Source organism: Protopterus annectens, chromosome 2.part2, assembly GCF_019279795.1.
Source record: "Protopterus annectens isolate FY-2018-M chromosome 2.part2, PAN1.0, whole genome shotgun sequence".
Taxonomy (NCBI): Eukaryota; Metazoa; Chordata; order Ceratodontiformes; family Protopteridae; genus Protopterus; species Protopterus annectens.
Window position 1 is genome coordinate 685,988,279 of NC_056730.1, and position 25,849 is coordinate 686,014,127.

The 25,849-nt window shown below is 37.0% G+C and overlaps 1 protein-coding gene across 3 annotated transcripts in view; it reads right to left on the reverse strand.

The window, feature by feature from the left end:
• The window catches only part of SLC4A11 (solute carrier family 4 member 11), a 1,277,001-nt gene that overhangs the window by 475,269 nt on the left and 775,883 nt on the right, over positions 1 to 25,849 (reverse strand). For all 3 annotated transcript variants that reach the window (XM_044064085.1, XM_044064086.1, XM_044064087.1), the window contains exons 7-8: positions 22,089 to 22,212; positions 10,702 to 10,908 (exon numbers count right to left, since the gene is read on the reverse strand). In XM_044064085.1, the coding sequence (XP_043920020.1) occupies positions 10,702 to 10,908; positions 22,089 to 22,212 (331 nt within the window). The remainder of the gene's footprint in view (positions 1 to 10,701; positions 10,909 to 22,088; positions 22,213 to 25,849) is intronic.

The window sequence follows — 25,849 nt, forward strand, 5'->3', positions numbered from 1 at the left end:
AATAAAACCACTTACTTTTATCCAGTTGATACCAAATTGACTAAACAGCAGAACTCACTGTAAAGCTGGGAGATATCTTCTCTAGGAACAGCCCAGTCTCTGTGGATTTCATTTCCTCACAGTAATGCCTCAGATGCATATTTATAGCAATTTTACAAAAAAAAATCTTCTCCTGTTTACGCAAAAATACAAGTAACTGTACAAATTGATTTGAAAAAGACTTTACAGGGTACTGTAAGCATAACATAGACATTTAGTATAAAATACACTATGTCCATATTGAAAATAATATATGATTTTTTTTTATACATCAGTGGTAGTTGTTCTGAAATCCTTCTGACTGAAGTGAGTGCAACACATAATTGTTTTCTCCCAGAACTATATCTGAGAAGTAATTGTTTTCTCCCAGAACTATATCTGAGAAGTAATTGTTTTCTCCCAGAACTATATCTGAGGCCTACAGAATTAAAGGGAAGAGTTGACGATAACACTAATAAGAGCTTAAAAGGTTTGTACATTTATAGACCTATTTGCTAATGCTGTTCACAATTAGATACATTAGGTCCTTCCCAAACAGAACAGGCATTTTAAATTATAGTCCCTTAATTTATGTTTGATACCTGTAACATGACTTACTGGTAACCTTCTTTGGCAATATAATGAAACACAGTTTCCCAAAATGTCCTATACAGTACTGTTGGAAATAACACTCCCTTGAAATGACAGTTGTTGCAGAATCACTTATGTGACAATGGCTAAGAGGTTTTATTTCATAATCCTGGGTGTGATTCCCTCTGGCTCATTTTGCCTGACTTTCAGCAAGTCACTTAATCAGACTGCATAAATTGTCTTTCTATGTTTAGGAGATTTAGAATTTTAGATTTGGTGCCAGAAGTAACAGAAACAGAGGAAGGAGCCATTGCCAATACTTTTCTGTGCTGAAAAAGGTCTGTAAGTGGGTCTACTTTATTAACTTGAATGTTCAAAAGGTCGAATGCATAATGATCAACACATATGCATCAAACTCTTAAACAGTCAAAAGTTAATAAAGAAAAAAAAATACACAGAAATAAAAAAGATATAGGCAGGGGGGGGGCAAGCCCCCATGCACCCCCCACAACCCCCGCTACTTAAATATACCAACTCCGAGATCACACTACATTGAAGTAAACAGAAATCTCCACCTACGGAGATTTCCATTTACAGTTTTCGATGGTTTGCACTTTCGATGCATATGTTTCAATCCATATGTATTTGCGGTTTTACGCTTTCGCATAAATAAAGTAGACCCCTGTAAGTGGGTAACCCTCTGGTCTAATGTTATATTAAAATTGGAACACTGCTCTCAGTTGGAGATATGTTTAATTCCATAGCCTGTTAATGGTAACCAGTCAAAAATAGTCACCAACCATACCATATTCTCTACATTACAATATTATGCTACTGCTATACATCATTTCCATCACTATACTATCATCAGTTGCCTACCTTACATCTTATCATGTCGACCTAAATGAACCTCTTACCAACCGTGCCACATCACGCTGTTATCCACAAAATCACAAATCTGATTCTCATGTCCCCATCTCTCATTAACCCATCTCCCACCCTGTACGCATCCTTCATACTAAAACTTCACCATCACCCACCCAGAATTTCCCAGAGTTATGATAATTACATGGCAAAAATGATTAAAACTATAATCTTTATTGCATCTAAGCTATCTCTCAGTGGAGACATTTGCCACAGTCCCAGACCATCAATCACTCCAAGCCAGTCATCCAGCCAATATACCAATAACTCCCACAACTTACTACCCCTGCTTAGGACAGCAGCTGACCTACTACTACTAAATATAAATATTGGAAGCATTACAAATAAAACACATGACCTGCATGTCAATCTTTCTCTGTACTCACCCGATATTGTATTCCTAATGGAAACATGGCTCAAGCTAGACAACAGTAGTAATGAAATCCTGCCTTCAGGTTACAACATACTATGGAAGGACAGAATTGAAAAAAGCATTGGTGGTATAGCAGTTTTATAGAAAAAATCACCACCCCCTCCCAGAAATAACACACCCACCTTAAAAAACTTAGTGCACTGGACCTCCAATTCACTCCCACACAAAACTGTCATCATGGGTGATTTTAACATTGATTGGCACACATGCAATTCCTTAAGCCCCACAACTTATATCATCCTCCAAGGATTTACTCAATTTATCCAAGAACAGAGAATTATACTCACTACAAGAGCAGACAAATCATCCAAAAGGCAGTTTATACTTGACTGGATTTTGATAAATAAACCAGAACACACCTCATACTTCAGCTGCCTATCTGATAGACTTATTGACCCTCTACTAATCTTTCTACATAGGCATCGGACTCATTATACAAAACATACCACCTACCAGCTAATAAAGAACAAAAAAAACTTTAACACCATCAACTTCAAATCTACCTTAAAAAGCTATAACTGGACTCCACTCAAACTACTCAACCTAGATGAAGCTGCTAAATATTTCAGCACTACCTTTTTAGATATCCTGACCTCAGTACGATCCTCCCAGAACAATCAGAGCCAAAGCTACTATTGCTCTTTGGCTTAGTAAACAAACCAGGTCACTGCTTAATATCAGAGACAAAGCCTAGAATCAATGGCATAAAAATAGATCCCAGGCTGCAAAACAAACCTACCTAGAACTCAGAAACACAGCAAAGAAAACAGTTAAATTAGGCAAAATGAATTACTACCACAACATACAAATAAAGCAACAAAACATTTCTCAAATGTTCTGGGCAGCCATTAATAACATACTCCTTCCAGGAAACTCTAGTACACTCTCCTCAGCTACTTCAAACACCACAGAGAACATAGCAACTCAATTCAGTAAATACTTTACAGAGTCCATTCTGGCCTTATCTAACCCTCAGGATCCCTCCTCCACCACAGAACCACATATATCTCACATCAACAACAACACCTTTCCCTTTCATCCAGTCTCTACACATACAATAAAAATAATGCTTAAAAAAATTAAAACCCACAACACTGGCCGCAGACAAATTACCGGGCTACTTTGTACAACTCACTGTTGACACAATTGTGTACCCAGTAGCCATTCTTATTAACAGATCCATATCTGAAAATCAAGTCCCTGTAATTTGGAAAACTTCCCATATCATTCCGCTTCAAAAGGGGATGCTTCCACTGAGTTGATCAACTACCACCCAGTTGCGATTCTATCCCCTTATCTAAAATCCTAGAGAGAAATGCATACATTCTCAATTAATGAACTACTTACTTACTCACTCATAATCTTCTGTCAAATAGTCAACATGGCTTCCACCCTTTCCATACATTCCCACTGCACTAATGTCTTTCACCAATACAATAAATCAAAACAGAAACAATGGGAGAATTGTATCTGCTAACCTTCTAGACCTTTCTAAGATGTTTGACATAGTCTCACATAGTAAACTTATAAATGTTCTTTCTGATCTAAATCTCAGCAAATCCACTATTGCTTGGTTCGAAAGCTATTTATAAGATCGGCATCAAGCAGTTCAATGGCAGCATGACCTCTACCCTCTTCTTCCTGTCACTCTAGGAGTTCCCCAAAGTTCCATCCTGGGACCCCTTATGTTCTATATTTTCAGTAGCAATCTACATATTTCTGCCTCAAATGCTTCTGTCATACAATATGCAGATGTGTCATTACTAATATGTGTCGCTTCCTCCTCACAAGACCTACACTCACTAACTCAGGACTTCTTTTTTTCTGTTGAAACATGGCTTACCAAATTCCAACTAATTCTAAATCCAAACAAAACTAAACTTCTGATTTTCCAACTTACAAGATCTGCAGCACCTAACCCCTCATTCAATATCCTGTCTAGCAAAAAACACCATCTATCCTATCACCCATACAAAACTATTAGGTGTACATATTGACAATAATATGAAATTTTATATTCACATCTGGCAGAACATAAAGAAAGCACACAAAAACTGGATGTACTATATAGAAACAAGCAGTTTCTTACTAAAACCACTAGGTCTACTGCTGCATGCACACATCTCCTCTAAACACTCCTTTATGCTGACCAATTTTCATTAATCTTAGAAGTTAGCTAAACTTGACTCCTGTTACAACAAAATAGCTAGGTTTGCCACTGACTCTCCTTATAGGTCACAAAACTGTACAGCTCTAAATCAGCTTAAATGGCTGGAACTCCCTCACCTCCTTCTATACATACAGCTCTAAATCAACTTAAATGGCTGGAACTCCCTCATCTCCTTCTATACAATCAACTTACCTTAACAAATAAAATCCTACATCAGATTGAGAAAACTCTCGCACTCCAAAATCTACTACACCCTTATTCCAATAATAGAACTCGCTATTCCAGTAATAAATCCTTCCTGAGGTAACTGAAATCAAAAATACAGCTGGTGATTCCCTTTTCTCCAGCTTCTTACCAAAAATATGGAATACACTGCCCACCCACATATCATCCAATTCTTTCTTACTTCAGTTTAAAAAAGTCTAAAACCTTACCTAACACGTTTCTGTTATTTTACCAGTCCGCGTTAGAACCTCTCCACAAGTCTTATCCCCATACTTATCTTAAATAACTCTACTACTAACTTACAAATATCTTAAATTGTAGCTCCACTGTTTAAGTTATATCGCATTCTTAGTTGATCCTCTGACATATGATAATTGAATAATTTCCACACTATCACATGTATTCTGCTGAGCTACCTGTATATATACAATATTACCTTAAACTAAATGGAACTGTGTATCTTCTATACATACCTTTTAAGTTTATAATGTGTATTTATCTGTATTCTAATGTATTCTACTGAGTTACCTGTCTGTGCATATACAATGTTACCTTAAACTGAATGTACTTGTTCATCTTCAATACCAACTTTAAACTGAATATACCTGTGTATCTTCTACATGTACATTTTTAAGTTTATAATGTTCATTTATCTGTACATCATACAGTTCTATTTAAGTGGAAATTTTCTCCCCGGGCCGCCGCTGGAAAACAACAGGTGCCCAGTTGGACTTTGCCGGTAAACAAATGTAAAATAAAATAAAATAAAATTAACAATAACTAACTAACTAACTAACTAACTAACTAACTAACTAACTAACTAACTAACTAACTAACTATCTGACTAACTAACTAAATAAATAAATAAATATGATGTTCTCAAAAAGGCACTCTTGGGTAGAATCTTGATGATCACAATTGGTAGACTTCTATGAAGATATCATAAGAAATGGCATATTCAGTATATGTATATATATATATATATATATATATATATATATATATATATATATACACACATATATATATATAAAATGTGTGTGTGTGTGTGTGTGTGTGTGTGTGTGTGTGTGTGTGTGTGTAGGTCTACCTTTAAAATGTTGCAGCTGACTTGTGTGATGCGCATATGTGTGGAAGTATCTTTACAAAATTATGTATTAGCGAAAGAAAAAATGTCAAACTCACAACAGTGAATGCTAGTGTGCATTCGCTGTTATGACTTCGGCATTTTGAGTAGAGATCGCACTATAGTGGGCACCCTTTCCCTAACTGTACTGCAATCTCAGAGTTAGTATATATAAGTAGCAGGGGTTATGGGGGCCACAACCCCCCCACATGGGGTGCAGGGGGGCATACCCACTGCAAAACATTCATATCAGAATCCCAGAAATGAGGTAATTTCACTCAAAGTCGACATTCCCTGAGTGTCGACTTTCTTTAAGTACCAGGTTCTCAATTCTGAGCATTTGACATTGCCGTTTCCAACATTTCAAGTTAGGTAAGTAAACAGTCGCACAATTGTGTTGCGACGTTTTAAACGTAAACTTATATATATATATATATATATATATATATATATATATATATATATATATATATATATATATATATATATATATATATATATATATATATATATATATATATGTTACTATCGACGTTTTTTTTTTACATTTGCTGATTATAATATAAACATGTAAAGATCCTCCCTTAAATTTAGACAATCTTGAAAGTTTGAAATGAACACATTATAATTAATATTTAGGAGTTCATTTTTCAACTAATAAAAAGGATCACTACCAAATTAACAGCTATAGTTCATGGTCAATTTTGTTACAGTTATTAAAAGATGGAACTTGATGCAATTTTCTTTTCTATCAGAGGTTGCCATTATCAAAAATGACCATCTTCCTAAGAGTTTATTTCCACTTTACGTCAATGTATGCAATATACTATTTTTAATAATATTGGTATTAACCCATCAAAATTCATTTGGCAATCCAAAAAGCACTGAAAATTTATATAAAAAATCAATATGCCCTAAATGACAAGGGGTATGAATTTACCTGATTTTGATGCATGCTACTTAATTATAAATTCATCAAGGCTGATTTGAGCAAGTTACTTCAACCCTGATGGCATAAATTTGTGCCTAACATGTCTAAGCATTTGGCAAAGAATTATAAAAACCTACAACTGCAATCTAGTTGCATTCACCTTTTTAAAAATGGCTATTAAAAACCTTAAAATCATAATGAAGTTAAACAATCAACTGAGAATTTCTAAAGGTTTATGATATATCTATATGTTGTGTGGTTCATCCATCATTGTCGACGATGACCAAAGACATCACGTCAAGGAGGTTGACTGAGTATGGTGTCTCCGTCTGTGGCTGATCAGTCCAATGTGGGCTAGGAAAGCTCTGCCGCACTTTGGGCACAAGTGGTCATTTGGGTTGGTTGGCAAAGAGTTGGCCGGAGATTTACGCAGCTCATGCTTCCTCTGTGCCTCTGCTCGTAGGAGGTAGCACCTCTGCTGATGCAGCTGCGCCAGGTGGGGTGATCTTGCTCTGGGGTTTCCCAGGAGTCCAGGTCAATGCCAAAGCTCTTCAGAGAGACTTTCAGTGTGTCCTTGAAGTACTTTTTCTGCCCACCTTGTGTGCGTTTGTCTCCTGCAAGTTGACCATAAAACAGTCTCTTGGGGAGGCGTATGTCTGGCATACGTACAAGGTGACCTGCCCACCTAACTTGGGCTCTCCTCAGCAGGGTGTAGATACTTGGCAGTCCAGCTTGAGGGAGGATAACTGTGTCTGGAACATTGTCCTGCCAGGTAATTTTCAGCAGCCTTCTTAAGTAGTTCATATGAAAGTGATTCAGCTTTTGGGCATGATGCTCATACACAGTCCATGTCTCACAGGCATACAGTAGTGTGGGCAGTATGACTGCCTTGTACACCTTCAGCCTTGTGGACAGTTTGATGCCTCTCCTCTTACAGACTGACTCCCGCAACTGTCCAAATGCGGAGCTTGCCTTAACGATGCATGTCTCTACCTCATCCTCAATGTTCACAAATCTGGAGAATGTGCTGCCGAGGTATGTAAACTTGACAACAGCCTTCAAGATCTCACCTTCAGCAGTGATGGTTTTGCATACATCTTCATCGGTGTGAGCTAATGCAAAACCTCAGTCTTGTTGGTATTAATTGCGAGGCCAAAGTTTCTGCAGGCAGTAGAAAAGCAGTTCATACTCTGCTTCATCAGGGCCTCTGTGGTAGCATTGAGTGAGCAGTCATCTGCAAACAGGAAATCACACACAAAGTCCTCTTCAACCTTGGTCTTGGCCTGTAACATCCACAAGTTGAAGAGCCCGCCATCAGTCCTGTATCTTATCTTGATGCTGGTTTCTTCATTACTGCAGAAGACATCTGCCAGCATGGCTAAGAATATCATGCTAAACAGCATGGGTGCATCGGTGAGTCAGGACTTATCTCCCTATGCATGCAAAGACTGGATCTGGAAGACTGCATGGAGGAAATCATGAGACTGATTCAACAGGCAGGAAAGCGGACTCAGCAAAGTGATGTGGAGTGCAAATAGGGCACAGTGAGACACATTAGGACACTGTTGGCCATCCACTGCATCCTGACCCATCTCCAGTCTTCTTGACTATGTCCTGCCACTGGATCAAGATAGGCTGGGATGAGAGAGTAAGACTGACGATTTGCGCAACTCTCTCTTACTATAATCCAATTCACGTGCAAGTCAAGACATCACTGCCCCCCCCCCCCAAGTCCTGTGGCAATGGGCGAATGACAAAAACAGCAGGTGAGTTTACACTGGAAGCTGTGGACATATCTAGACATAGAAGAAACAGCTTTGCTTTTTCAGCCTATCCATAACAAACATAATATTCTTATCAACAACTCAGAAATTGAGCTTTCCCAACTCCTTTAGCAAAAAATATATGATTTGGGATATTCAGTATATAAACAATGTCTCTTTATTACAGCTAGCTGAGCATTTCTAGGTACTAAAGGGTTATTTATTTGACTACTTTATCATTAATTATTAAAGCTATAAAAAGTAAATCTAACACAAATGTAATATGACTAAATAAAGTAGAGCTTTCACAAAACGTAATGCTTCTTAGCCTATTTTTCCTCACATAAAATGGATATCAAAATTAAATTTAATCAGTCTTACTTATGTGCATCGTGGTGGACTAAATATGACCAATTCTGTATTAATGACGAAAACCGGAAACAATCAATTTTAATATTAAATCTACTCCCTTCCAAAAATTGCATTATACGTAATTTATGATAATAAATAATGCCTACCTTACCCCAGTCCAAAAAATCCTAAACAACCTCTTCTCCTCTGGCAACTGTACTGCATGTTGATGTCCTGGTGCAGATTAACTGATTATTTTTATTGAACTGTAAATATAACTGTACATTTTTGATAACCTTACAGCAAAAAAGTAAAACATTTATTGTTAGTTCTCTTGGCAGTCCTCAGTTTTGCATACATATCCCCACTGCAGATACACACACACACACACACACACACACACATGCAGGCACACACACACACACACACACACACACACACACACACACACACACACACACACACACACACACACACACACACACACACACACACATATTAAACAGATTAAGAAAAAGATATTTATCAATATCATTACCCTTTTGAAATTTCTTATAATCTGACAGTTCATAGCTGGCTTGAGTTTGTTTATTTAGTAAACAAATATTTTAAAATAATCATCAAAGATAAACCAAAACTTGACAAAGCAATGGAAGCCTGGACTATCACTTTAAGCATTCTGTCTTGAATCATTTTGCATTCAAGCTCATATATAACCTTCTTTTATAATCACTGTTTTTCAGATGTTATTGTAATATTTACTTGAAGATTATATATTTAAACTTAGTGTTAGAAAAGAAGAGAGCTAGAATACATTATATATTTAAACTTAGTGTTAGAAAAGAAGAGAGTAAGAATAGAAGTTTGTTTTAAATGTAGTAAGTTGACATAATGATATTTATTATATAAATAGTATAATTCTCTTTTAGAATATGATTTTAACTATTTCCTCAGTCTTGCAATTGTTTACCTGTTTTGTATTTTTCAATATATATATTTTTCTTATCAATAAAACATACTTTGAAAAAAAAAAAAGAAAAGACAAAACATAATGTGACAAAATGTGACAATAAAATTCTGTGAAGAAATGACTAAAGAACTATTACAGCGCAGAGAATGTTGAAGAGCTTTGACAAATACAAAACAAAACCTGAAAAGTCATAAGAAACTCAAACTCAGATGCTCAAACTGTTCATTTTATCTCACAAAACGGAACAGAGTAAGATGTGCAGATGCTGTCTCTACTTTTGTATCATAGCTCCCACTGTCTAACATCCAAGGTAAATGACTGCTGCCTCCAGGGATGTTCAACTACTAAAATGAACAGACTGTGAAACAGTCCTCTGATTTCACATCTGTCCTGTTTGGATTAGTATTTTCTTTCAGTAGTGACACTTAACAATGAACACTCTGATTTTACAAGATCTTAGCGATTTTCTTCCAAATTTATGTGACACTTTTACACAGCACATCTACTCTTATTGAAATAAGTTCACAGGCAGTTACTAGGCTTATATTTCAGGGTACCATTGAGGACCATAGCCCAACTTCTCAGTTTCCTCAATCACTGTCTGCTTAAATGACTTGCTCAAGGTCACACAGTAGGCAAATGACAGCAGAAGGAATTGAACCCTGTACCACAGGAATTACAGCTCACAGTCTTAACCAACTGCCAGACTAATTAAAAAGACCAGCCTCAAGGGATGTTCTATGGATTTATTATCAGCAGTTCGTTTACCTTAATTCAGTTAAACCTTCATTGCTTCTATGCTATATGCAATGTGTATTTGACTATAGGGTTGGTTAGAAGAATCAGGGTAGTTATAAACTGGTTTATTTTTCCAGCAGAAGTTTAATTTATTACTTACAAAAATCTCCTGCTTATCTCCATTATCAACAAATGACTATCCATTTAATGAAAACTGCAACAGTACTTAGGTTCTTAAACTAATGTCTATAATAAGAAGGTATATCATATGGCCTACTATTCAAAGTCAAGAAAAGTTTAAGGTCACAGAATCACTTCAACATGCTATTGTCTTGAAGGACACATAAATTCGACATGCATGGTTTTATAATTCATATATCAATGAATATTATTCCTCACCTATATGAATTCAATCTTTTGTAATATAATTGAACTTGTTTAAAATAAAAGCAAACATTTACCTTAAGGGGTTTTTGGTCATGGGATCTGTGACCCTCCTGCACAGCAGGAACTCTTTGGTTTGAACTAGTAAGCATATGGCGACGTTGCACTAGAGCATCTTTGAATTCCTCTTCTGTTTTAGTTTCTAGAAGCTTTTGTCGAAAATTGATGTCTGAAAACATTGTGGCAAATGTGCGCCCAACTTCTGTGGCAGTCTTAGTGCTTTTCTTGAATAATCAAAAACAAATCAAAGAAATTAGTTTTTCTTGCATTACTTAATGTTAGCTAAATGAGATTCAGCATATAATTTGCAAATACTCTGTACACAAGATTAACCTAGTACTTTTAAGTTTCACAGAAATAGTTACACATTTCATTTGCATGTTATTTATTAAATGGAGTACAGAAGGATTCCCCACAATTATTAGAGGAAGAAACTGCTGTCTAAGAGTAAGAGGGAGAGGGAACGAGCCCTAAACTGGAAACATTCTCTCCTCAGCTTAAACAAGCAAATACAACTTCTTGTGAAGAAATCCAAAGCAAACTATGAATACAAATTAGCTTCCTCAATTAAGGACAACCATAAGGCATTCTTTAGTTACAGCCCTAACCTAAAAGGAAAGGCCCAGATTTGTGCCAGACTGGTGATTAAGGATACCACATATACTGCACCTGTGGACATAGCTAACCTGTTAGCTGACAGGTTCTGTGAAAACTTCATTCCTATGTCCCCACCACACATACCCCTGGACATCCCTACCACCTGTCCTCTGCCTTGTATCTTTGTCATAAATGCCCTATATAGGGCCAAAAATACAGCATCTATGGGACCTGATACCATCCCAGGTTGCATCCTACATGGGCTCAAACAAGAATTATCAACACCACTGGGTACTATTTTCAATCATAGTCTAAGCTCTGGCTTCATCGCAGTAGCCACTGTTATCCCCTTGCACAAAAGTGGTACTGACACTGACCCTGGGATCTATAGATCTATTAGCCTGACTAGCCTTATCTGCAAGGCCATGTAGTGAATCATCATGGACCTTATCAACAAAGATATAAGCAATCTCCAAACACTTGACCCTACTCATTCTGGATTTGTCAAAGGGAGATCATGCCTGTTAAACCTGGTTGACTTCTTTGAGACAATCACCAAGGCCCCGGATGAGTGGAAATCTGTGCATACAGCCTACCTAGACTTAGCCAAGGCTTTTGACATTATGCCTCACTCAGGCATCATTGGCAAACTCACCCAGCTGGGTTTCAACCCTTATATCATTAGAAGGGTCGCTAACTGGCTCATTGGTAGAACTCATATAGTCAAAATAGGGGAACCCACCTCCAACAGCAGACCTGTAACCAGTGGTGTTCCACAGGGATCAGTCCTAGGACTTCTAATGTTTGGAATCTATTTCTCTGAAGTACAAGCTAAAACTAAAGGTCTGTGGCTGACAAAGTTTGGTGATGACTGCAAACTGGGAGCGGTCATAGAATATAGAATATCCAAACAATGTCAACATCCCACAAGAGGGTTTTACACAAGCAACTGAGTGATGCCAAAGTCATGATCTTAAACTCAATACCAAAAAATGTATTATCATCCCTTTCAGTAAGTGCGATGCTCCTACTATCACATCATTAACAACACCCTAAGTATGCAGTCATTGGTGACAGACATAGGCACACAGGTTGACAGTAACCTTACCTTTGATCACCATGTCTCCACAGTGATAAGAAGGGCATTCTATATTGCTTATCTCATATGTAAGGGCATTGCCACCAGAAAAAAAAAAGTTATAACCTCTCTGTACTCCTCCCTCATCTGGCTAATAACTGAGTACCATACCCCTTTTGGTATGTACCTTTCCAAGCACCTGCATTAATTGGAGTGACCAAAAAGTTTCATTACAAGGAAAATTCAAAGTGTTCAGCATCTGTCCTACATGGATCATCTGAACTCACTGTTTCATGCAGACTACTCAGAGGTGATCTATGCTTTGCATATAAGGCAAACTTTGACTCTGCTTTATTGGAAATGCTGCATATCCACAAGTCAAATGGTACATGGGTGTCTTGCTCTAAAGACCTTAACCTGGTATGTGACATTAATAGAGCCTGCTGGAGGGACAGATTTATCTCCCAGAGGTTACCACACCTTTGGAATGGACTCCTACTTCATGTCAAACAGAGCCCCTCATTGGGCATCTTCAAATGCAATCTGGATGATTGGATGGGTAACTGTAAATTCACCCCAGGAGTTCCATGTCTCTCCAACTTGGATAGGACCAATTGGTGCTGATCATGGAAATAAGGGTAGAACTTGGCTAGGCTTGTAAAGGCCTATTTATATAGTAATTTCCTATGATCCTATGATAACCAGGTAAGAGCCTGAAGACTCTTTTCAGCCAAGACCCGAATATAAAATGCTAACATTTAAGATGATAAAATATACCCAAAGATACATAGTAACAGAGAAAAAAGATATTTTTCAGTAACTGATAATTAACAGATACTAACAAGAAAGATACCTGTAGAACAGGCACCTGATCTGCTGGTGTCAGGAGGGCAGTCGTCCAAAAAAAAATGATGTAAAGTATACTTCCATGATAAATGCAAAGGGCAAAGGTCATGAGTGCCAGAACCATAGACCCAGGGGTAGGGCTGCCTCCCCCACTTTTACAGCTGCAAGACCTGTCAGGGAAAAATTAGTGCAGTGGAGTTTTCACGCTGACATGGATTCACGTGTGGAAGGTAAACTTACTAAACTAGCTGTTCTTGTTCTCTTGTTGCTCTGTGTTAGAGGAGTTATGCTGCCTCTGTTCTGTTGATGATGCCAGAGCCAGAGTCATGCCAGTAAGGAGAGTTTTGTTTTTTTTATTTGCAGGAGTTATGCTGCTCCTGTGTGTGTGTGTGTGTGTGTGTGTGTGTGTGTGTGTGTGTGTGTGTGTGTGTGTGTGTGTGTGTGTGTGTGTGTGTTTGTGTGTGTCTGTGTGTAAAATGCCCCATTTAGGTATACCTGATGGTTAGTGTTAGTCAGGCTCAAACAAGAGCCTGAATCCTCCACCCATACCACTACTTGTGATTCAGGGATTTGAGTCCATAGCTCTCAACTGTCCAAATTTTTACAGAATATTTGGCTCATACTTTTGCTCTGTTCCTCTTAAAATTTGTGGTTTTCTAACAAATCAATGAGAATTGAATTCACTAAGGAATGATAGCCCTTTATGTTTCAGTCTTCCTATCTTTTAGGAAACACATGGTAACACATATCACTTTATTTTAGCAATTTTCTAAGATTATACAAGCAATATTTAAAATGTGTCCCTAGTTTTGGGCCTTTGCCCCCCCAAAATAAATTTTGGCTATTTCCAGATTTCTTGTGCTGCGAGTTAAGAGATTTAGTTGAGTGTCAAGTGGATTTTACAAGGAGCTGAGAGCTTTAGGGGAGGAAAAGTTTAGTGCTACTTATGCAAAGTTATTTGCACTGTTAGTAACACAAAAGGTAGTATACTTGCTTTTGATGCAGAAGGCTGTGGGTTCTACTCCCACGGTATGCAGATGAATGGCTGATACTGTATGGTGTTGTACTTTAAAGGCAGTGGATGCTGCATTCCTATGAATGTCCACCTTTGGAGAAGTTACCTAGTAACTATGTTTCTGTTATCAGTTTGTCATCCATCTCCCATTGCAAATTTACTAGCATTGGCAATTTATATTTCAAGGGCAACAGACACTTTATTTGTAGATGAAACAAAGAAATATAAAATTGTTTGCTAGCAGCAACCTCTTCATTAGTTACAGATCCCTTTAATGTGGAATTATTTAGATGACTTACTTATGCAAAGATTTTGCATATTTACTGATATTGGTGGATTGTAATTGACAAAAGTCTGAGTGACCTTTTATGGTTAAAATTTTCTGAAATGGGTAGTTTTGTCATTATTGGTTCATACATTTTATTTCATTGCTTACTAGAAGACTGTTCCAAACTACAAATTTAAAACACATTCTAACAGGTGGTGTTGTATTATACAAGGACTATAATTTAATGCAACCAGGTTAATACAATCAGGAAGATGAATCAAAGACTGAATACATGTATGCTTGCTCACAGGATGCAGGAGATCAAAATATGGGAAGAGACCAGTCACCAATGGAGTCCCCTCAGGGTTCAGTGCTGAGACTTTTTCTGTTTGGCATATACATCTCAAAAGTAAAAGGAAATACCAAAGGGCTTTGACCAACTAAATTTTAAATGACTGCAAGCTAGGAGTGGTTACTGAATCCCCAAATGACTTAACCATCACGCAGGAAAGTTTGTCCCAAACAATAACTGGTGCCAGAATCATGAATTGAAACTAAACTCCAAGAAATACATTATCATATCCTTTGGGAAGTCATCTATTCCAGGGAACTGCCATATTGACAAGGCCCCCTGAGAACTAACCCAGTTGTTTGGCATTTGGGAACTTGTGTGTACAGTGCTAACTTTTGACCAATATGTGCCCAGAGTCATAAGAAAGTCTTTTTATATTGCACAGCTTATAAACAAATTGATTGTGACTAGATCTAGACATGTTATTGTCCCCTTTACAAAGCCCTCATTAGGTCAATCATTTTGTATAATGCCCACTTTTGCATGTATCTGTCCAGACCCATGCAACAATTGAAATACCCACAGAGATACCTTATTAAAAGGATACAAGTCCTAAACAATAGGTCTTGCATGAACCACCTCAAAGACTTATCACTATACTCGGTATCCTACAGAGTGCTTAGAGATGACATGTCTGATATGCAAGGCATCTTCCGACCTAATACAGATGGATGTACTGAACATCAGCAAGTCAAATGGCATCAGAAATACTCAGTCCAGGTATCTAAACTGAATGTTGTGGAGAGATGGATATATATCACAGAGGTACCACTGTTCCAGAACAGACTATCCATTCAAGTAAAACAAAGCTCATCCCTGGCCGTATTCAAATGCAATTTGGATCAAAGGATGGGTAATAGAACATTTAGTCCAGGATTGCCCCTCATGTCACTAATGGATAGAGGCAGTTCCTAAATGCTGCATCCCTTACATGGGTCCCCTCAAATTATCTATAGTATGATCACATTTATTCTCACAAGGGATAATATACAATTAACAGCCATGGGACAGGTAGGACCAATCAGGAAATGTTAATTCAAGCACCAAAAGGTAAACTGGCTAAGCTTAAAATGTCCTCCAAGTGAACCTATGTTGTGGTAGTAAATAGTTAAAAAATATTACCCTTTTTAGATCACTGAGTGCCTCTCTCACCCTCCGCCACCCAGTCTTCAACACTTCCATCGCATCGGGCAAAGGTGGGACTGGCACTGCAGAACTGGCATCTTTTTAGCAGGTAACAGGAAGGATAATACCTTTGAGGTAATGCTGGGTAATGAAGACACTGACTATATTATAGTCTCATGCAAGTGAAGTTTCTTTTTTTAGCTTCCAGCTCATCATAATTATCTCTGACAATACTGGAGTACATTGAATTGGTGGAAATGGAGGCAATATGGGAAGTGTCAAGGCTTGAGGATTCAAGGGGAACATAAAATGTCAGATCTGGCAAGTGGATGAGCTCAGGACATAAAGGAGAGCCTCAGAAACCTACACTGAACGTTCTGAAGGTTCAGTCACCAGCAGTCAGGCATTTCACCTTGGAAGTTATCTTTTGCTGCATCAGTTTCTACAGCTGATCATATTTTTTTCAGCTGAGTACTATAAAGACCTGTGATGCTTCTCACATTTTCCACCTTTCATATGACAGTTTTTTACATTGTTTTGTGAAAGTATCTCAACATTTTCGATAATCTGCAGACTTGGGTAAAAAAAGAGAGTGATAGCTGCTCACAACACTGGTGCTTCTAACATGAGGACGTTTTACTGGGATTTTCAGTGGCTCCTTCTGGTGGTGTCATTAAACAATCTGAAGACAAAACAGATTTTGGACTTGTGAGAAGTACATGATGTATACAAACAAAAGTACACACTTCAGGAGTTTGTATGCAGTAAGGTGTTGTTTGCCACAGGGGCACTTGTTAAGAAAAGCCTTGAATATGACAAAGACTAAGGACTGCATGAAAAAAAAACTGATGAGCTAAGACAAATAGTTAATAAAAAAGAATCTTAGCAATTATTAAACAAAGTGAAGAAAAGGTTCAAGTATCCTGACAGGTAAAAGAAACACTGAAAGTTGGCTGAAAGAGATTTATACCTCACAGCGAATATCTTTCTTGAAAGCAGCCTAGAGGAATCTGGAGTGGAAGCACAACTAAATGTTTTGTTGTAGGAGATAACTGGATTATTCCACTTAAGCAGTCCATTATGGGATTTAGAGATAGGTTTTAGCAGCCCGGTAAAGTTTTGTGTACTGAAAAGTTTTAACATGTTGCTAGTCCTAGTTGTTCCTACAGCACAGTTCTTTGAAATTATGTCAGCTCTAAGGTTCGACACATATATTTTTTAATATTTTAAGTGGGCTGTCAGTTTATTAACTAAAGCAAGTTCGTAATTTTCAATTTTGCCTTTCTTTTACATAGCTGTTCTCAAATATCTGCACAAAAGGCATTGCAAAATAGTGCCTGTCCTCAATGATATCAACACACACATTTGTTTATTCTATCAGGCTTTCAACAATGACATAGGGAAGTTACTGGATGGAAGTAGGTTACAGACAAGAACGTCAGATGCTAACTAAATGATACCACATTGCTCACTGCACTGCATGCAGCATTTATTCAAAAACCTCTAGGAAAATTAATAAAACAAAAAGGACCAAAAACAAAAGAGATGATCTGAGCACTTGCAATGTTTTATATTTTGATGCCCGTGCACTGGACCAGCAATCAAGAAGCCTCAATACTCACCACTAACACCAGGGAGGGGCATCCACATAGGGGAGTATAATAAATACACAGACAGTAAAGTACAATTTCCCTAAAGAGCACACAGAGATCACAGTCAGTCTGGGCCTGGTGTCTCCCTTTCTCTCCAGATCCCCAATAAGACTCCCCACTGGCACAGCTACAGGGTCCAGATCTGAGCCTAGTAGGCTTTGTGTCCTTGCCCAAGTAGCTGACACACACACACACACACACACACACACACACACACACACACACACACACACACACACACACACACACACACTTTGAGATAAGAGTTATATACAACCACACAGAAAATCCTGGGGAGGCTGGCACAATTTCTCCACCTGTGCCCCTTTTACCCAGACTATACAGAATAAATCACTGCCATCACTCACTAATATTTATCAGCTACTAAAAGGCCCTTATGAAAGGGTGTCCAATTATATTGTGCAAGATTATTATCCAAATGATAAGTGCAACTGAACAGTCAAGGCTTATTTGGAGTGGCTTTGCACAGTATCATTATATATATGCAATGTACTCCAGAGCTTAATTTATCTCTACTCAAAACAGCCACAGTTGAAAGGTTTAAAAATATTTAATATTAAATAATAAAAACACCAAACAATACTTCTTACTACACAGTGCTAGTCAAGAGTTCAGAGATCACAGGAAAATACTAAAATAATACATAATTCTCAAACCAACCACCTTAGCTGCTGACTCCCTCCCAGAATACCTTTCAAATAGCGCCAGACGCCATTGCCTATCCCATCTCAATATTGATTAAAATAATTTCTCTGTTTTCTTTCCTTGACCTCTCAAAGGCCTTTGATAATATACCTTGACCCCCAAAAATAAACTGGTTTAAAAAAGCCTATATCTTTGGCAACAACAAGGCAACACTGGCACAAGCTAATCCGTCTCTACTCTTCCCACCCATAGGTGTTCCAGGGCTCTCTATATACTCCTTCCTCTTTTCTCAGTTTTCATCATGAACTTCACCGATCATATCCCCCCCAACATGCATCCAATATGCAGATGATCTCTACCCTGATCTGTTCTGGATCGCTCTCCTGAAAACTTCAAACAATCACCCAAAAAACTTTTTTACGCTAGTGAAAAATGGTTCTATATACACATTAACCAAGGAACAAGAAACTTGGAAGAAACTACAGAATAAAAATTTCCTAAAAATCATACTAACCTAACCATTGCTCACACTCACCTTCCAACCACCCTCCTTTACACTCCACCATGCCCTCACCCTCACTCATCAAGTCTCACTCAAAACAACAAACAAACTATAATCTCATATAGCCTATATTATAATAGGAATATAACGAACACACCAACACATCGCCCTCTCAACCTAAAACTCCTCGGATGAAAACCCCTCCCCGAACTCCAAAAACTCCAAACTTCTTCAACTCAACCTCAAAATAATCAACCAACCAACAGAACACCAACCGGACCAGAACCCTCTACCCAATATCTAACCCTACTACTCTAACCTAAAATCACTCAGTGTTCAGGTTCTTGTTAAGGTTCTAAACTAATAATCTAATAACTGATGCTCAATGCTCCTCTATGGAAATTTGGGGAGCTATATAACTCTCTCTCCCAATAGCCTCAGACTAATGACCTCAAAACTCACCTCAAAAACTCACCTCAAAAAGTTGGTTATGCACTGCCTATAAAACCAGACTACTCGCTGTAGTACTTAAATTGTGTATGTCTGTATCAGAGCAACCCCAACCCCTGTGACGTGACCAGTACTATATTTATCTATTTATTATTATATTTATAATTTTTATATATATTCTAATTATTCTAATGGCTAATGGCTATTATTTTTATGCCAATCTATACCATTTATAAAATGTATCCTGTATTGTCTTATCTGTGGAGCTTGAGCTTTCGGCCTCTACTCTGAAAATGGACATGTATCCAGCTAGACTAGCCCGGACAACAAATGTAAAATAAAATAAATATAAATAATAAAATAATTGTTACATAGTTAATAATAGTTCTGGCATCAATACAGAAAAAAACAACTAGTCTAATCTTCATATTTCCTAGCTATATCGAAGAGAAAGCACAGTTGTAAAATAAACTTACATATAGAGCATAGGCAAAGTGCTAGTAATGCTGGATGTTCTCAAGACAAATGCAAAAATGCTTTGAGTCTCTCTGTCCTTAAATTGATAACACAGTACCATTGACTCATTTTGGATTACTACCTCCCTGATACTATCTCCTATTCTCTCCTTCTTACAAAACTATCCAACTTAGGAATCTCTCCCTCCAACCTACACTGGTTCACTAATTACCTCACTGACAGGCAACGAGCCTCCATATGACTACGTTTTTTCTCTCATTTTCTCAGCACCACCACTGGAGTACCCCAAGGATCTATCTTAGGTCCTTTGCTCTTCGGCATATGTATCAATGACTTCTGCTCTACTCTAACCCACAGCACAATCATCCAATATGCAGAAGACTCCCTATCATCTGCACTGCTAATTCCTCACCCGAACTCCTGAAACTAACCCAATCAGCACTCAGCTCCACCGAAACATGGATGGCTAATAACCACCTTGCCTTAAACCCTAAGAAAACCAAAATGAATGCTGTTTACCCCAAAGAAGTCCACCTCTGGAAATAAATATTCTTTCACTGTTCTCTCCCAAGATAACACTATCAATGAGGTAGTCACACATACAGAACTCTGGATCAACACCTAACTTTTGACTTGCACATACACAGCAACATAAAAAAACACACCAAAAACTAGGTACACTATACCATCATAACACTTTTTTAAATTACACCTCAAAACTAGCCATTGCCTTCAACTTCCTGCTCCCCTGACTTTTCTATGGTGCTCTCCTCTTTACCAACATAAAGGCCAATCTTAAATCCCAACTAGATTTATGCTGTAATAAAATTGCCAAGTTCATCACAAATAGGCAACACCTCTCTCATCACTGCACCGCTCTTCGACTATTAAACTGGCTGAAACTTATACATCATCTTACTTACATACAACTAACAACTGCCAACAAACTATCCATCCACCTGCCCTTCTCTCTCTTCTCTTTTCACTCGATGCCACCCTAACAGGCCTCTCCGGTCTGAAAATAAAATGCTTTTAAAAGTAGGTAAACCTAAAATTTCCACTGGCCAAATACTCCACTCCATTTCCACTGCTAGATTATGGAACTCTCTCCCTCTCCAGCTCAGATCCACTAGCAATGCGTCCTTCTTCAAAAAATCTTTGACACAACATCTCTCTTCCAAATGGCTATGGTCATGTGAAAGTTCCTCACAAGCTATAACCTGACTTCAGCTCTTTCCTATTATTCTATTGCCTTAGTTAAATAAGTACTATTTGACTATACTAAAATTGTTTACTGTGAAACTTGTCTTACTATTCTGTTACAATGTGTTTACTATTCAAATATATGTATTATTCAAATCATTGTACTACTATGCTAATGTATGTTTTACTCACTGTTGGAACTTCTCTAATGTTTGTATTATTCTTTTGGAGCTTTTCTTCTCAGGCCTCCACTGAAAATGGGTACCTGTTGGCCAGTGGACTTTCTCAGTAAACAGATGCAAATATATAAATAAATAAATAAATAAATAAATAAATAAATACATAATTTCTCCCTGGTCCTCAGGCTAACAGAAACTCTACATTTGCATTGCTTTGATCTTGTACCTTGTCAGGAAGTTACAGCAATAAAAAACATTATACATGCAAATTCTAGCAATTAACTCTAGTCTCAAAACAAAAGCAAGAATTCCATCATCCAGACATCTCGGCTCCAGGATTTGCGATCAAACAATTACACAATGCTTGACTTATTAGCTTTCCTCTAGCAGAGTATAATGTGGTTACATTTTTGGAGTTCCATATTTAACACCATTTTATTTATTTATTTATTTATTTATTTGCATTTGTTAACTGGGTTGGTCCAGCTGGGTAAGAATTACCCTTTTTCAGTGGAGACCCGAGGGGAAAGGCCCCAAACAGACATACAAATACATACCAATAGAGACAAATTAACAATATTACAGAGGAAAACAATATTATGGGTACAATGGATAAGAAAAACAAACAATGAAAGTTTGAGAATATGAGTAAGGTAGGCCAGAGGCATGCATGCAAAAGATTTATGAAAAGGTGTTCTGAGCAAGATCTCTGAATTAAGTTAAAGTAGGCAAAGAAATGATGATTTAGGTGTGGAGTTAGTAGTGTATAGTGTGGCTTATATTAATATTTACAAATGACAGAATTATCTACAAAATTCTACCTGGCTAAGCTGGCAGTCTTCACATATCTTCACATATACATACATATATATATATATATATATATATATATATATATATATATATATATATATATATATATATATTGTTTTTTTTTTACTATAATTTTCTTTCAAATATAAAGGCAAATATAGTGTTTGTGCATGTTTCTTACCATTTTTGGAGGAGCCAATACTAGGATCACAAATCGTACTTCACAGCAGTTTTCTCCCCAGTTCTGTGGTCTCTCCAGTCGACTGATGCAAACACGGCGACGCTGAAGATCCTTTATAGTGCAACTGGAAAAGAAATCATAAATGATCATGCACTAAACTGAATAAACTTCTGTCATTCTTTTTTCATGTACTGTAAAATAACTTTCCAAAAATGAACACAGCAAGTTACTTTCTTTGTATTTGCATATGGTTATAATGGTTTGTTAACTATTTGCAGTAGTTCTCCTAGAGGAGGACCTATTAGTTTTTTATTAAAACAACTGGAGCTTTTATGGCAGTTAAAGTTAGACGCCCAGCATTCTCCCGGAATTAATGAAACTTGTTCAATTTTGCCATATTTGAAACTTAGAAGCTTGATGAGATAGTTGTAAAGAACTGTTGAGTGTGTGTGTGTGTGTGTGTGTGTGTGTGTGTGTGTGTGTATATATATATATATATATATGTGTGTGTGTGTGTGTGTGTGTGTGTGTGTGTGTGTGTATATATATATATATATATATATATATATATATATATATATATATATATAAACAACATAAATATATATACTACACTAGTCTAAGGAATATATACATATACTTTTTAACACAGTATACATGCCGACACAAATTAAACCATGAGTTTCCTGAGGTTTTAAATTATATTAGGAATGGTTTTAACTCTACTCAAAGTAGCAAATATTTATTAGTATTAGTATTTGTAGTAAACTGTTGAACATTTTTTTATTAGCTAGGATATCAATTTAAAAGCAAGGTAGTTTAAAGAATGAAATGAGATATTATGTAGTTAATTGATATTGAAGCAATTTACTATGTAAATGATTTTACCACATGACACTTTGAATGTATTTAAACCTTGTATGTATTACTTGTTTGTTATCTGAGGAAGTTGGGTCAGCGAATCTGACGAAAAGCGCTTCATAAACATTTCATTTGGTTTTATCCTTCTCGAGTCGTTCTTTGGGTGCTACGTTACTTGTTTTGACTATTTGCAGTAGTTGCTAGACTCAAAGTTGCCACTTCATCTTATGTTGCAATACTGCATCAAGTCCTGAGCTCCACATCTTATCCCATTCCTAGTATATTGGATGGTATGAGACAGTAAGTCCTTAAACAATGACACAGGGATTTTATAGGATAGAGCAAGAAAACACAAGAAAGTCAGATGGTAGTTAAATGATACAACAAAATGTACACTGCCCTACTTTTAACATTTAATCAATCAGCTCCAGGAGAATTAAGAAAAGAAAATGGTTTAAAAACAAAAATATGTTCTGTCCACCTTCAGGAAAAGATTTTGGCTCCAAACCAGCTGAAGTCCACCAAAAGACTTGTCATGGGACATATTACTAAATAAAATGACAAAGTAAGCTTTCTCAAAACTAGACAAATGTAAGACGATACATCCAATTCTCAAAATGAAATAACTCTTACTATAAAAAATACAAACTCTTTGAGGGTGTTGTGTACTTACACAAATGGAGTTTCAGCACCCTCCATTAGATCAATTTTCTCTCACAAATTGTCTGTCAGACAACTGCATTGCTACATTTAGTTCCCCATAGTCTTTAATCTGGAATTAGAGTTTTTTCCTCATTTGTCCAGTATTCTTCATTTGCCAGAATTAAGGCTACGTAACAAGTACGTGAGTACATTGTCAGTTTTCCTAGTGACTGTTGAGTTTACGTTCATGGATTTTCACTATTTAGTCTTGTTCTTCTTGATTTTGAGCTCCTATGCTTGGGATGTATGTGGCCCTGCAATAAATGCTGGTGAATTCCTCAAGCAGAATAAATACAGCAATCCCTAGTTTCCTGAGTTTTTCATTACCATCTGCTAACAGTGTTTTAACATTGCTTTAATTAATTAATTATGCATTTTATAATATATATCCTTTAATTTAATTTTGATATGCCTTGTAGTTTCAGGAGTCATGTATTTGTCATAAGATGTTTTGGAAGGTTATCTGCAGTAGTTTGACTACTGGGCAAATTTCAAGAGTTATGTCAACACTTTAATATGTAAGGAAGACAAGAAGGCAGGAAAAAAAAGCAAGGAGCAACCATTCTGGAGTAAACATTTGAAGTACCTTGGTTAGAAAACGAGTGTATCGAAGGCAAAGATGGCAAACTGGCCATGATGTATGCTACTGAATCAAACACTAAAAGCAACCATTAACTTATATATAATGCTTTACTGTATTTGCTAATGCATCATCAACAGACATAACATTCAAGACTTGGCAACAGATTTGAATGCCTTACCCTCCTTACACTAAGCAAAATTAAGTAAATAAAAAAAATAAAAATAAAATAAAAACAGTATCCTTGTCTTCCTGAAAATTTCATGCATTCTATAAAGACAGCACCACATGTGATAGCAAACTTCAAGACTGGAGAGGTTACATTCTTAACTGATGTCTGTCTGGGAAAAAGACAAGATAAATGTACTGTCTCAGCAACAACACAAGCACCACATTTAGGTGGACACAGCACTAAGACACTCCGTCTGTATGAACATTGAATAGGGGTCAAAATGAATTAAAGTTTGTAGCTTAAAAAAAAACAGCTGACATGTATGTTGGCAAGAAATGCCCTTTAAATTGATGATCTTCAAGCTTGCGAAGCCAGCCGAATCAGAATGCAAGTGAGTGAATATGTCAGCTATGAAATTCAGATCCCAAGGAATAGAAGGGTTCTTCAAAGATAGATAGAAAAGACTCATAAATAGGCTTGATTGGTCTATACTAGGCCATACTCTTAGTCTCCAAGAAGTCAGAATGTGTTGAGGCAGTGGAGGCATGCACCATGAAATCACTGAGGTCAATACCTCTCAAACTGTTATAGCAAGAAATCTAGACAAAGCAATAAATAATGGGGGGACAAAGGCCCAAAAATAGGGACACTTTTTAAATATTGCTCTTACAAAAAAGTAGATAGAACAACCGGTTTTGCATTAGTATGCATATTCTGAAGGGTATGAAGTCTAAAACTCAAATGACTGTCATTATTTTCTGACTCCAACCATCAATAATTTGCTAGTGATTTTCCAGAAAAACACAATTTTATGAGAAATGGGCGAAAAATATGAGGCAAAAATCTGGGCATTCTGTGAAAATATGTATAGTTGAGAGGTATGGTGAGGTCAAGTGTCTACATGAGATAAGATAGGTAGATCAGAAAACTCTCCATCTAACAAAGAAGACACTTCTCTGTGGAACTGAAGAACTGCTTCCACTGGTCGTATACATCTGTTATTGGATGAGTTTCCTTTCTGTCTTGAAGACTGCAGAAACCTTCATAAGATGTTCTGAAAGAACTGCAAAATCAGTTGAGGAAACACAGATCCAAAATAGAGGTGGTCATCCTGTCACAGAGCAAGAGCAGTTAATGCCTGGACCACGTTGGATAACAGGAATGATCTTTGGTCTGTCCACCCAGACCCTAACAAAGGCATGTGCAAGAATATTCACATACAGTCTGGTCAAAACACATCCACTCCCCATTTTCAAAGTATTCTTAAATGGAGCAGAAATTTGGAAGGATCATTTTTCTTTCAGCTGCTAAACAATTTGAATACTGGGATTTACCACAATGAAATTATCGATTGAAACCTCTTAGCATAGTGTAGCAGTTGTTTGAGGGGGCTCATGTCATGAATTAATACATGCAGAATGATGTTTGTCATCCAAAAAATGAAGG